The sequence below is a fragment of the Grosmannia clavigera genome, assembly GCF_000143105.1.
Source record: "Grosmannia clavigera kw1407 unplaced genomic scaffold GCSC_82, whole genome shotgun sequence".
NCBI classification, from domain to species: domain Eukaryota; kingdom Fungi; phylum Ascomycota; class Sordariomycetes; order Ophiostomatales; family Ophiostomataceae; genus Leptographium; species Leptographium clavigerum.
The window spans coordinates 349,359-363,716 of NW_014040576.1; the positions used below are offsets into that span (position 1 = coordinate 349,359).

At 56.6% G+C, this 14,358-nt stretch overlaps 2 protein-coding genes across 2 annotated transcripts; both read left to right on the forward strand.

Moving 5' to 3' along the window:
- Window positions 1-845: 845 nt before the first annotated feature.
- On the forward strand, window positions 846-2,757 carry CMQ_7845 (3-hydroxyacyl-CoA dehydrogenase; the record flags this gene model as incomplete). The annotated part of the gene is made up of 5 exons (XM_014313485.1): window positions 846-1,820; window positions 1,855-1,991; window positions 2,044-2,345; window positions 2,400-2,501; window positions 2,570-2,757. 5 exons carry the CDS (start codon window positions 846-848, stop codon window positions 2,755-2,757), a joined length of 1,704 nt encoding a protein of 567 aa, XP_014168960.1.
- Window positions 2,758-5,925: 3,168 nt separating this feature from the next.
- Window positions 5,926-14,014, forward strand: CMQ_7783 (polyketide synthase; the record flags this gene model as incomplete). Its single annotated transcript, XM_014313423.1, has 9 exons — window positions 5,926-6,216; window positions 6,279-6,365; window positions 6,439-6,481; window positions 6,538-6,871; window positions 6,929-7,454; window positions 7,516-8,119; window positions 8,190-13,111; window positions 13,168-13,509; window positions 13,577-14,014. The coding sequence occupies 9 exons, from the start codon at window positions 5,926-5,928 to the stop codon at window positions 14,012-14,014; spliced, it is 7,587 nt and encodes a 2,528-aa protein (XP_014168898.1).
- Between the last annotated feature and the right edge of the window lie 344 nt (window positions 14,015-14,358).

The following is a 14,358-nucleotide window of genomic DNA, read 5'->3' on the forward strand; positions in this document are numbered from 1 at the left end:
TTGATGATAGTGTTCTGGACCTTCGGCCTTGAATCTGGGGGCTGGATCATAGGTTTAGAGACTTGATGGAAGAACTATTGAGTCTAAGGATTCCACCAACCGGAATGAGGAGATGTGATAGCTCCGGGTGGGGGGTCATGCCTGTTATCTTCTGGCTTCAGAGTAAGACACAATCAAACTAAGACACAATTGTTTAGACCAAGTGGTGGTGTTACTCTGTATGCGAGGCATATGTCAGGTTATACAATGTTATAGGATGTAGTAAGAAACTAGCAGTCACCAATATTATGCAATATGGCTTTTAGGCGGTTTGGGGGCAAAACTGGTAACACAAATTGCACATCGGTTCCACAACCTCTGAAGATGACGACCCCCCATGATTGCTAACGATGCAATTAATTAGCCAAAGGGCTAAAAATACGAAAAAGCACAGGCAGCAGTTATTAAGCTGGCCATACGAAGGCCGAAAACCATCGGGGCCTGGACTGACGCCTCTATACTGCCGGCGGGAGTCGACCCGAAAGGGTAGCCTATGGCTGTAACACCATTATCAGAGTCATGAACTTCAAATGAAATGCAGTCATACGGAAAAGACGGGGCCTACGTATCCAGGTGTGACCTGAAACCTGTTACAGCCATCTGACGTAGCATATCCCGAATTGTAGGCAGAGAAAGCTGAGGCTGGTGCGAGAACGGACTTTTGGCTCGCCATACTTGTAGGATAGGGGGTTGACTCGTACTAACATCGACTATATAGAGGGAAATGGTGCAAACTGCCCCTTAGAATTCTGTAAATCACAGCAAATTCATCCCAATCTTACGCGAGTTATTTTAGCAACGAAATCATGGATACCCTCTCCTCAGCAACACCAAGGAATTCCGTCTTTGACGGACTTCTGGCGCAATGCTTGCTATCTCTTTTGTTCGGCACACTCTCCCATATCCTATACTACCGCCACGGCTTCCGCAACAAGCAATCCCTGGGTATCCTTGTGTATCATTTAGTCCTGGAAGTCGCACTTGCCACCAAGCTGTGGCTCAGCCATGGCTTTGGAAGAGGGTCCACGATGGCTTGTGCCATTAGTACCGCCTACGCAACCGGTCTGTTTACCAGTATCCTTATTTATCGCCTTCTCTTACATCCGCTTCGCTCCTTTCCGGGTCCCTTTGCCGCCAAGGTCAGTCGCCTATATTGGCTTTACCTTCAGCGCAACGGCCATATTCATACCGAGATGCGCTCGATTGCGGACCAATACGGCGACATTGTGCGCATCGCACCCAATGAGCTTCTGCTCACCTCCCTTGACGCCATCACACAGGTCTATGGGCTAAGCACGAGCTGCACTAAGAAAAATACTGGATTATACGACTCCTTTGAGTTCCGTGGCGAGCACAATCTGGACTCGATCCCCCAGCGCGAGCAACATCGAAAGCGCCGAGCTGTGTGGGACCACGCCATGTCACCAAAAATGCTGAAGGTGTACGAGGTTGGTATGCGCGAGGTCCTCGAGGATTGGCTGGCTGTGCTCGAAAGACAGAGCACCGCCAAGGAGGCAGTCAACACTAGGCCATACTCGGCACTGATTCCGCTGGATAGCATGGGCAAGGTCGGCTTTTCGGAGGAGTACTACAGCGTTAAGGCGGGCAAAGGCAACGAGGTCCTCGAATTGCTCCACACTGTCTTTAAGTCGATTTTGGACATGGGCGAGATAACATGGCCCTATTCCATAGTCAAGGGCCTAGGACTAAGCCGCGACCTGACCAGGTTTGAGAAGCTGGCAATCGAAATTGCAGACAAGAGAGACGAGGCAAGTCAGTCCGTTGCTCTACGAAGATATCCTGTCTTACTGAAAGAACTCACAGACTTTTGATGTCGGGAAAGCGGACGTCTTGTCAGGCCTGCTTCAAGACTTTCACTCCAAGGAGCCCAAGGCCTACTTCAATAGAAACATCGTCTATACCGATACCCAAGTCATACTAGCTGGGGCTGTGTAAGGAAACCGCACAGTGATATACTCATCCGTTCTAATGGTTTCTGAACAGGGACACGATTGCCTCGACTTTGTCATTCGTGTGGTTCCATCTCGCCAAAGACCACAGAGTCCAGAGCAAGCTGCGGGACGAGTTGGCTACGTGGCACAATACGAGCGAACAAGCGGAGTTTGCCTCAGCCGACCTTGTGAAATGCGCCTACCTCGAAGCTGTCATCAACGAATCCATGCGAGTGGACTCGCCGACTGGCATCAACGGGGGTAGATCAACCCCTCCTGAAGGGATTTCCGTGGACGGTGTCCATATTCCCGGAAATGTTGTTGTGCGAGTGGGCACATATCTATATCATCGAGGTACTGAAAGAAACCCGAGCCTTCCAAAGTTCCCAAGGTTCTGACATACTCAAGATGAGAGATACTTCCGGCAGGCCGGCGATTTCATACCAGAACGCTGGACAACACGCCCTGAGCTAGTTCTAGAAAAGCGGGCGTTCATTCCTTTCCTCGTCGGTAGGCCAAGATCTTTCTTAGAGCGAGAACTTATCCTCTTGATTCTGACTTATTCTCCGTCTTGGCAGGACATTGGCATTGCGTAGGCAAGAGATTTGCCTTGCAGCTGATTCGTCTTGTTCTTGCTTACACAACTTGGCATTACGAGTTCGGATTTGCCCCGGGCGAGGACGGCACTAGAATCTATCGAGAGAGTAGGAACAACGTCGTCATCGAGTCAGGGAAGCTTGAACTAGTTTTTAAGAGAAGAGACTAAGGAATGGTGCACGCCGACATACATTTCGTCGATTTTACCATGGACATCTACATTTCGTAGGAAACCTATGTCTAGATAGGTTGAAATCGAACTACAAGCTCCTTTAGGTTTTGTCCACTTGTAGTGAAAATATTACGTCACAATAGAGTAAAAAGAAGGAAGTAAACTAAAAATAAGTCAAAATAAAAATGACAAGAATAGACTCCAAAAAGGACACATGGGCTACGCCCTGCATAAGCTAATGTGAAATTTGAGAGTGTGGTACTCTATATATTAGCACCGTATTGTGTGGGATACTACGGCCGAAGAGCTCCTACAAGGGCCCGTGCATCGTTGCACCGTCTGATGAAGGTGGAAGGCCCTGCAAAGGTTCAAGTATCTGAGGCTATGATTCAGGCGCTGTCATACCAAAGCGTTGCCGCATGCAGTCTTTTGGCCGTCATTCAGTCCCAGAAAGGGGAAGGTAGCTAAATGTTGCACAGACACGCACTTCTGTTTCACCACGTACTATTTCGTGGCACAATCGAGTCATCACCGAGTGGTACCACGGGAAAGTAATATCGTCAAGATCCGGCAGATAGACAGGGTGTAAGATATTATGCTATGCTGGAATCATGCCATTTATGTCTCGGCCTCTACCTATGCTATTCTTGCTGCATAGCCGGCCATGATCATGAGATGTCGGGTGATAGTTCTAGACCAGGCTCTAGGCCCGATAGACTGCTTGTTGACGTCAGCAACTGCAGGGTTGAAAGTTGGTAGTATGCCGCGCTTTATTCTTTTGTCTTACAGATCCGTGATTGCCGTTCGAGTAATTTGCACATATCTGTAAGGTAGCCATATAGCCCAGAGCACTGCATGAAAGTAATCATGTAGACTGACATACGTTTACGTCTTTAAAACTTGCTATCGGAGCTATGACTTGGCCAACATCACCCTAGATCTTTGAAAACTGTCTCTCGCCTTATTCGGCCTGCCCTCTGAACGCATCCCCATTTCAATCATCATCAATATGGAGGTATCTACGAGGTTTCGTCGATCTGGCGGCAGAGTTATCGCGTTCCTCTCCTGGCTCCGGCTCTATTCACAAAGGCTCACAACTCGGAAAAACACTGACAAAGAGGGCGTTTCGAGCGGTCCAGAACCGCCTCGGCTATACCTCTTGGACGTCGGCTTGGGCAACGAACCGTCCGAGGTAGCCCAGGGAGGGAGAATTTTGGTTGGTAGTGCAGACGGGAGGAGACTGCTCCAGCCGATCATACAAGGGCTAAAGTTGCCTGATTCTCTAGCGTTTTATGGCACAGGACGTATCATGTGGACAAACATGGGTACGTTAGGGCAGAACGACGGTAGTGTCATGTCGTGCGACCTGCAGGGCAATAACACCAGGACGATTGTGCCACCGGGTGTCACACACACACCAAAGCAGCTGGCCATCGACAAGGACAGCCAAAAGCTGTATTTCTGTGACAGAGAAGGCATGCGAATCATGCGATGCTATCTGGACGGATCCTGTCTTGAGACGCTCGTACAGACAGGCAGCCGAACAGACGGCTTCATAGAGGAGACAGAACAGCGGCGATGGTGTGTTGGCATCGCACTGGCACCGGCGGAACAGAAGTTCTACTGGTCTCAGAAGGGGCCATCCAAGGGATTCCAGGGCCAGATCTTTCGCGCAAGCATGCATATGCCCACCGGCGAAACCGCTGCGACGCGCAGCGATATCGAATGTCTGGTCTCGGGGCTGCCTGAACCGATCCATCTGGAGATAGACGAGGAAAATATGGCGCTGTACTGGACAGACCGGGGGGAATTGCCGATGGGGAATACGCTGAATCGAGCTTGGTTGTCGAACATTGGTACGCGAGGATACGATGTCCTCGCCCGAAACCCTCACGAGGCCATGGGTCTCGCGCTCGATAAAGTGAACGGGCTTGTCTACGTCACTGACCTCGGTGGTACTGTCTACAGATTTGACATGGACGGGAAAAACAGAAAGAAGGTATACGATTGCGAGGGCACCGCATTTACGGGAGTCGCAATAAAGTACGCTTATTAGGGTTGGTGTAATTCTGTTTCTCTGATCAAACACAATTGAACACTTATGAATCACGTACGCGCAAGATATCAAGTATTGAAATCACCTTAGCATACGTCCTTTTTGACTTTCGTTGACAGTGTGAAGCTTGTTTAAGCAAGTTATAGACTAGGTATAATCCAACGTATTCACTTCCATGACCTTCGCGGTAGACTATATTGCTTGTGGGGAGTGGGATGATGTATCTTCTAGGCTTGTGATGGCGCTGTCATTGACTGGCTCAAGCTTTTAGGCGCCCGTATGGATACGGCGTTCTATTCACAACAGGAAGTGTCCGCCAATTTGGCGTCGAAGGGATAGGACGTACAAAAGGGCGGCAACGCAATTAATCATTTTTTTGGTGGCACGACATATGCCCCAATAGGCAACTCCTCAAGCGTGTGTCAAACTAGTAACATAACCGACATCGAGCGAATGGCCGTTCTGTTTCTTATCATGCCTGTCAGTCTGGATCTTCCATTACACGCGTAACTACTAGCCTTCGAACAGCTAAGAAGTTGTTTACTAATGTATTCTTAGTCCAGTTGCTCCGTATACATGTGCAACCATCTGCGACGGTGGCTCTGCTTACATTGTGCCTTGTCGTCTGGATGAGGGCATTAGGGAGCGGCGTATATCCAGCAGCATCACGAATGCAAATATCATGATACTACTTTATTAGCACTATATTTGCACTTTTTCGTGTATCCAATGAGTATCCTTGCCATAGTCTGTAGCTATGACCACCCACATGTTCCATTTACAGTGTTAATCTAAAATTTAGAGTACGGACAGTCTAGAATCAGTTGTGGCTTCATTAGTGTCAAACACCGGGGCAAAACTTACGAGACGACTGTGTCTTCGTTATACAGATGCGGATCATGTCTGTATGTAGAATATCGACTGTATCGCAAAAATGGAAGGAAGAAGCGAGTACTGTCTCTAGCAATATGGATAAATAAGCTTCTCTGATTCCGGTCTTCGGTCAATTCATACAATCTCAAACACTATTCAAACACTATTCTCACTTTTTCTCAGGCAAAACAGTCTAGAGGAAGCAATACGCACTTTCCCTTCCCCAGATAAAAACAATGGTCCTGGAATCAACTTTGACTTCAGATATGCCATTTTCGACAGCGGCTAGGCAGCGTACACCTAAAATGAGTAACGGAGACGGGAGCAACGGGGTGGAGGCTGAGCCTGCTGGCGGAAGCATGCCTATTGCCCTTATTGGAATGAGTTGCCGATTCCCTGGCGACGCTACCAACCCGGAGAAGTTTTGGAAGCTCTGTGCAGAGGGCCGGAGTGCATGGTCCAAGATCCCCGCTGACAGGTTCGACGTGAACGCGTTCTATAATCCATCCGGCGAGCAGAGAACTACGGTATGTGCCCCGAGACAGGACACGATAATATTGCTGAGATGCTGACTTCTGGACCTGAAAAGACTAAAGTGATCGGTGGGCACTTCCTCAGTGAGGACATCGGACTCTTTGATGCCACCTTTTTCAACATGACGCCCGAAGTTGCTGCTGTAAGACTAGACAAAGACAAGGCATTGGGAGAGAGTCACTACTAAGGCAGAGAAACAGACCATGGACCCTCAGTGCCGCCTCCAGCTCGAGTCCGTGTTTGAGGCGTTCGAGTCCTGTAAGTAATGTTCAAACACTTCCCTTTCCAAGCACTGAACTGACCAGCTGGCATAGGCGGAGTGACGCTGGAGAAGATCGCTGGCTCGCCAACGGGAGTCTATGCTGCGACATTTGTCAACGATTACGTGGATAGTCTTATGCGGGACCCCGACACGTTCCCACGCTTTCTGCTGGCGGGGAACGGTGCCACGATGATGGCCAACCGGATCTCACACTTTTATGATCTTCGCGGGCCCAGCCTGACGCTCGATACGGGCTGCTCCAGTGCACTGGTCGCGCTGAACCAAGCTTGCCAGAGCCTCATGCTCGGGGATGCCAAGATGGCTGTCGTGGCGGCTGCCAACCTGGCCATCAACCCCGACATTTTCATCCTCATGACCAGCCTGGGGTAAGTTCGGGGACTACCTGTTCAGTTTGCCGTAATCCGTACTCACAGCTGGCATAGGGTCCTGAGTGCCGAGGGAAAGTCGTACGCCTTTGACGATCGGGCGTCGGGCTATGGCCGTGGCGAGGGTATCGGCACGCTCATCCTGAAGCCCCTGAAGGACGCGTTGCGCGATGGCGATCCGATCCGGGCAATTGTGCGGCAGACGTTCCTCAACCAGGACGGCAAGACGCCGACGATCACGTCGCCGAGCCAGCTGGCCCAAGAAGAGCTCATCCGCGACTGCTATGCCCGGGCGGCTCTCGACCCGCTGGAGACGCCTTATGCTGAAGCCCACGGGACAGGCACGCAGGTGGGCGACTCGACGGAAGCGGCAGCCCTGCAGGCGACGCTCGGAAGCGGTCGTCCTCGCGGCCAGCCTCTGCGGTTCGGCTCGGTGAAGACTAACATCGGCCATCTGGAGGCGACAAGTGGCATCGCAGCCATCATCAAGGCAGCCATGGCCATGGAGAAGGGATTTGTGCCCCCGAGCATCAACTTCGAGACAGGGAGCAAGAATATTCCCTTTGACAAGTGGGACATCAAGGTGAGCGAGACGTGCTTGGCGGCCGGTGTTCCGTTATCTTTACTGACGACCATGTCGACAGGTCCAGCAGCAGCTGGAGCCCTGGCCCCAGATAGCACCACGGCGTGCATCCATCAACAATTTCGGGTACGGGGGCTCGAATGCACATGTTATACTGGAGGGCTGGTCAGGGGGAGTGAATGGTGCGAGCAAGCGGCCAGAATCGTCCACCAACGGAGATGCGGTGGGTCGTACTGATTCTGGCACCGTTGTCAAGCATGGACATGGGCTGCTGCCTCGCGTCTTCGTCCTGAGCGCAAAGGACGAGAGCGTAGGCCGAGCGATGGCGACGCGGCTGGGCGCGTATGTTGCTGAGAGTGCGCTCGAGGACGACGAGCTGCTGGGCCGCCTGGCCTACACGCTGAGCGAGCGTCAATCGCGCTTCCCCTGGACCGTTGCGACCTCGGCAGCCAGCCGGGAGGAGCTGGTGAGCAAGCTCTCCTCTTCGGCACCGCCGCCTCAGCGATCTGCCATGGCGCCTAGGCTTGGCTTTGTCTTTACCGGCCAGGGCGCCCAGTGGTACGGGATGGGCCGGGAGCTGATCGGGGTGTACCCGGTCTTCACGGACACCTTGCGTGAGGCTGACGGATATCTTTGCGAGATGGGATCGCCCTGGTCGCTGATGGGTAAAGCTCCCCCGGCCTTTCTGATGACTAAGATCGACTAGATGCTGACTAATGCTGACTAATCGAATAGATGAGCTGAAGAAAGACGAGACCAAGAGCCGGGTGGGCGAGGGAGCGATCGGGCCACCACTGTGCATAGCCCTACAGGTGGCACTGTTCCGGCAGCTGGGAGCATGGGGAATCAAGCCGACGGCGATGACGAGTCATTCGAGCGGCGAGATCGCGGCGGCCTGTGCAGCGGGCGTGCTGAGCCTGCGAGAGGTGATGGCGATGGTGTACGCGCGGGGGCAGCTGCTGGACGAGCTGAACCAGCAGTCAGCGCGACAGGGCGGGATGATGGCGGTAGGTCTGGGAGCAGAAGAAGCGCAGCAGCGAGCATCCCGGCTGAAGAGAGGGTCGGTCGCGGTGGCGTGTCTGAACAGCCCATCGAGCGTGACGATGGCGGGCGACCAAGAGGCGATGGAGGAGCTGCGAGAGCAGCTGGAGGCCGAGGGAGTGTTTGCGCGGCGGCTGAACATGACGGTGGCCTTCCACTCGCACCACATGGACACGGTCGGACCGGCATACCTGAAGGCGCTGCGACAGACGCTCGGGCAACCGGGCAGCTTTGGCGACCTCGTGTACGCATCACCAGTGACAGGCAGCCGGCTGGCCGATGCGACGGTCATGGGACCTGAGTACTGGGTACGCAGCATTGTGCAGCCGGTGTTGTTTGTGGACGCTCTCCGGGCAGTGTGTGTGGACGAGGTCTCGGGAGGGCCGATCGACATGCTGGTCGAGATCGGGCCTCACCGCGCTCTGGCCGGGCCCATTCGCCAGTGTCTCCGGCTGCCCGAGTTCGGCGGCACAGACATTGCATACGGGTCCTGTCTGGTCCGTGGCGAAGACGCGGTGCGGACGATGCAGGTCCTGGTGTCATCGCTGGTCGCGAAGGGCTATGCGGTCGATCTGGACGCGGTCAACTGTCCGGGCGGCCATGCGGGCCCGATGGCGATGTTGGTTGACCTGCCGGCGTATCCGTGGGCTCACACGACGCGGTACTGGTGGGAGTCACGCATCAACAAGGCGCACCGACAGCGCCGGGAACCGTGTCATGATCTCCTGGGCGCCCGGGTGTTGTCGGGCGGCAACCCGTCCAACACGACGTGGCGACACTTTTTCCGCGTGGCCGACCAGCCATGGACGCGCGAGCACGTGGTGCAGGCCGAGAACGTGTATCCCGGGGCTGGGATGATGTGCATGGTGGTGCAGGCGATGCAGCAGATGTCGTCAGCGAGCGACCAGCAGCCGACCGGCTACCGGTTCCGCGATGTCGACATGCCGACGGCCCTGATCGTACCCGAGACGCTCGACGGGATCGAGGCGCAGCTCTGCCTGCAGGCGGCCAGCCTAGCCATTCTCGGGCTTCAGACCTGGCGCCGCTTCTCGCTGCACAGCACCGACGGCGACGGCGGCTGGACATACCACTGCAGCGGCCTCGTGGCGGCTGTCGTGGAGACCAGCCCGGACAGTCCGTCGCCGTGTGCCTGTGCCACCGGCTTTTTTGTCGACACGAACCCCGGCGATCTGTTCCGGTACTTTCGCTCCGTCAGCATCGTCCATGGTCCCACGTTCCGGAACCTCTGCACGCTCGGCCATGCGCCCGGCCAGGCCGTGACCGATATCGTCCTGGCCGACGAGACCGACGTGATGCCTGGCCACTACCAGCAGGACCATGTGATGCATCCGACCACGCTCGACTCCGTCTTTGTCACCGCCTACGCCTCGCTCCCGGGCTGCGGCGCGCGCATGCAGACGGCCATGCTGCCTCGCACGATCAAGAGCATGTTCGTCTCGACGGCCGTCAGTGCCGTGCCCGGCGACAGGCTGCACGCACACGCGGTCCTGCACGAGCACAGCGACCAGGGCTTCTGCGCTTCCATCGAGGTGCGGAGCGGCACGGGACACGATGGTCCCATCGTCGTGCAGGTGGAAGAGATCACGTGCCAATCGCTAGGAGAATACCGGACCCAAGACAGCCAGGACGACAACATCTGCTTCGCCGTGCGCTGGGAGGAGGACCTTGCCCTGACGAGCCTGTCGGATCTAGCGCGCAGGCTGACGACATCGCGCAGCCGCTCAGAGGTCAACAGCTGCAGCCGCGTGCAGCGGGCGTGTCGCTACTTTGTGCAGGACGCCCTCTCGTTCCTGTCCAGCCGCGACATCCCCGCTCTGCCGGTCCATCTCAGGCGATACTATGCGTGGATGAAGGAACAGACGACAGGAACAGCTTCGCCCACACAGGAGCATGACGACAAGGAGAGTCTCTTCCAAGCCGTGTCTGCCGAGAGCGTGGAGGGAGAGATGATTTGTCGCATCGGACGGAATCTCTTGCGAATTCTGCGCCAGGAAGTCACGGCCGAGGAGCTCCTGCAGCAAGACCAGCTGATGCATCGCTACGACGGAGACAGCCTTCGGATGCGTCGCTCACACCAACACGTCGCCCACCTGGTGACGCTGCTGACGCACAAGAACCCACACGTCCGCATCCTGGAGCTAGGTGTCGGCACGGGCGCATGTGCCGAGGCCGTCCTGTCTGTCCTGAGCAGCAGCAGCGAGAGCACAGGGCCCCGGTTCATGTCCTATGACGTGTCCGATACCTCGTCCGACCGCTTTGACGAGGCCAGGCAAAACCTGGAGGCATGGGACGGTCTCTTGACCTACCGCACCCTCAACACAGAATTCGACCCGGGAGAGCAGGGTTTCGAGCTGGCATCATACGACATCATCATCGCACGTCAGGCCCTAGACGTCTTGGCCCCTGTGCGAAGCCTGCTCCGAGATGGCGGTATGCTCATTCAGGTCGAGAGGACGCGCGATGCCATCGACCTGCACCTGGTCCATGGACTGCTCCACGAGTACAACCAACACAGCCCGGTCCTGGCTACGGACATTCGGAATGCTGCTCTTCGCAATGCCGGCTTCAGCGACCTTTGCATCCAGATCAGCGACTGCCAAGACGAGGGAAGCGAGGCCTTTACCGTAGGCATGGCCACAGCGGTGTCTCCAGTCACGAATACGAATACAAATACAAATACAAACGCTTCCGGCTCTGGGATTCTGCTGACGCACAGCCAACCGATCCCGCCTGCCTGGCCTCGGACATGGCTGCGCCGGCTGCAGGATGGCCTGCGAGACGCGCAGCAGGGTGAGGTGACGGTTGAGGGACTCGAGACGGCGCAGCCGGCGAACCGGCTCTGCATCTTCGTGGACGACGCCGAGAACCCAGTCCTGATGCAGCCGACCGAGCCGGCCTTTGCTCGCATGCAGCATCTGTGCACGACAGCCAGCGGCGTCCTATGGATCGCACAGGGCGGTGCAGCCGGCTGCGAGAATCCCTTTGCGGCCCTGCATCTGGGCTTCCTGCGCACGCTGCGCAGCGAACACGCCCACATCCGGTATGTGTCCGTGGACCTCGACGCCGGTCCGGATGCATGGTCTGTCGCTGCTGCCGATGCGCTGCTCGCCATCCTGACGACTGCCTTGGACCCGTCGCGCGACCGGGCCTCGCTCGATTGCGAATATGCCGTCCGGGGTCGTTCCGTCTTGATCCCGCGGCTCTACGAGAGCGTGACCGAGACCGAGGCCATCCGCCACCAGAGCGCCGACACCACCGAGCCGCTGTCGTTTGCACAGCCCAGCCGTCCGCTCCGGCTGGGCGTCGGTGCCCCCGGCATGCTGGACAGCCTCCGGTTCGAGGACGACCCCGATGTCCACACAGACGACTTGGCCGGTGGTCTGGTCGAGATCGACCCGCAAGCCTTTGGCCTCAACTTCCGCGACGTCATGGTGGCCATGGGCCAGCTCGACAGTCGTCTCATGGGCTTCGAGTGCAGCGGCATCATCACCCGGCTCGGTCCCGATGTGCCCGACAGCTTGTCCGTGGGCGACCGCGTCTGTGCCCTTCTGCGCGGACACTGGGCCACGCGCACTTCGGTCCACTGGTCGAGTGTGGCGCGCGTGCCCGACGACATGTCCTTGGCCGTCGCCGCCTCCGTGCCCGTCACCTTTGTCACCGCATACTACGCCCTGCACGTCCTCGCACGCATCCAACCCGGGGACACCGTCCTGATCCACGCCGCGGCTGGAGGCACCGGTCAGGCTGCCCTGATGCTGGCCAAGCACGTCGGGGCTGTCATCTACGCCACGGCCGGCACGCCGGAAAAGCGCGACTTTCTAGTTGGCCGATATGGCATCCCGGCCGATAACGTCTTCTCCAGCCGCGACAAGTCCTTCGCCGCCGGCATTCAACAGGCCACTGCCGGTCAGGGCGTCGATATCGTTCTCAACTCGCTCGCTGGTGACCTCCTGCACGAGACCTGGTCCTGCATCGGCCAGTTCGGCCGCTTTGTCGAGATTGGCCGCCGCGATATGGAACTCAACCGCAGCTTGCAGATGCATCCCTTCACCCGTGCCGTCACCTTCTCGGCCGTCGATCTGATCAAGCTCGGCGAGCTGCGCCCAGACACCGTCCATGCCGCTCTCTCGGCCGTCATGCAGCTCTTCCGCCAGGGCGCCATCCAGCCTGTCGCCCCCATCACTACCTACCCCCTCGCCGACCTGGAAAGGGCCTTCCGCACCATGCAGGCCGGACGCCACCTCGGCAAGATCGTCGTCGTCCCCCACCAAAACGATATCGTGCCCGTCAAGATCCGGACCTTTCACTTGTCGCCTGCCGCCTCCTACCTGGTCGTTGGCGGCATGGGTGGCATCGGCCGTTCCGTCACACAGAGACTAGTCGAGCGTGGAGCCCAGCACATCATCCTGCTCTCGAGACAGGCCGCGTCGCGCCAGAACGCCCCCTTCCTCGAGGCTATGCGCGCTTCCGGCATCGACATCGTCGCCTTCGACACCGACATCGCAGACGGTCCGTCCTTGGCCGAGACCATCCAGACAGCCAAGGCCATCATGCCACCCATCCGGGGCGTCATCCAGAGCGCCATGGTCCTGCGGGTATGTCTGCAGTCTTGTCCCCTGTGTGTTTCCTGATGACTAATCCACTTCGACAGGACTCTATATTCGAGAACATGACATGGCAAGACTGGATTGCCGCCGTCCGCCCCAAGGTCCAGGGCACGTGGAACCTGCATCGTCAGTTTGCCCAGCCGGACGATCTCGACTTCTTCATCACGCTCTCGTCCGCCTGCGGTGTCGTGGGCAACGCCGGCCAGGCCAACTATGCTGCCGGCGGCACCTTCCAGGACGCCCTGGCGCGGTACCGCCACGCGCGTGGCCTGGCTGCCGTCTCGCTCGATCTGGGCCCGGTCGCGTCTGTGGGATACGTCGCCGACAACGAGGCCGTCACGAACAGCCTGAAGCGCCAGGGCTTCCGCACCGTCGAGCAGGAAGAGGTGCTTCGCCTGATCGACCACGTCAATACGCACACCCCGACCGCCAGGGTACCCGTCCGCCAGCCAGATTGTTGTCGGCCTGTCCGTCGGTGGCGACATCAGCAGGGAGGACGCGCCGCTAGCCATTGACGTCCGCTTCGCCAGTTTGCGACGTATCTCGACAGCGGCCAGTCCCAACCGCAAAGGCGACGCCGCGTCCAGCTTGGCGAGCGCCCTCCCCCAGGCCAAGTCCTGGAATGATGCCGTCCAGGCTGTCTGCGCTGCCATCGTCGAGAAGCTCACCCGCATGCTCACGCTGTCCGAGGCGGACATTGACGTTCGCATGTCCGTGTCCCATTACGGCGTCGACTCGCTCGTCGCCGTAGAGCTGCGCAACTGGATCAGTGCTTCTCTGCACAGCGAAATCTCCGTCTTTGACATCATGCAAGCCCGGTCCATCACTGGCCTGGCGCAGTCGACGTGTGCCAAGAGCAAGCTGGTTAGCGATAACCTCAAACCGGCTTAGTAAGCGACATGCTCAAAGAAGAAGTTGTCGAATAACGAGGCTACATTGGGTTATATAGAGACAAAAGCATTTGTGTACTGGCCGCTGCCTATTAGGGATTTCACCCAAAACAATACACGCATTAGGCACCTATACTTTGACGGCCGTCTCCGAGGCTACAACGTAAACATCTCAAGCAAGCCCACTAACCAGAATGGGACAGCATGGGTGCACGAAACAAACTTGAAAGAATTCTCAATGACGGTTATCGTCACTTATACCGGCTGATATATTATGCCTGAATATGTGCAGCTGCAACGCTAGGTTGCAGGAATTAAGATACAGATAGAAACAAAAATATTGGC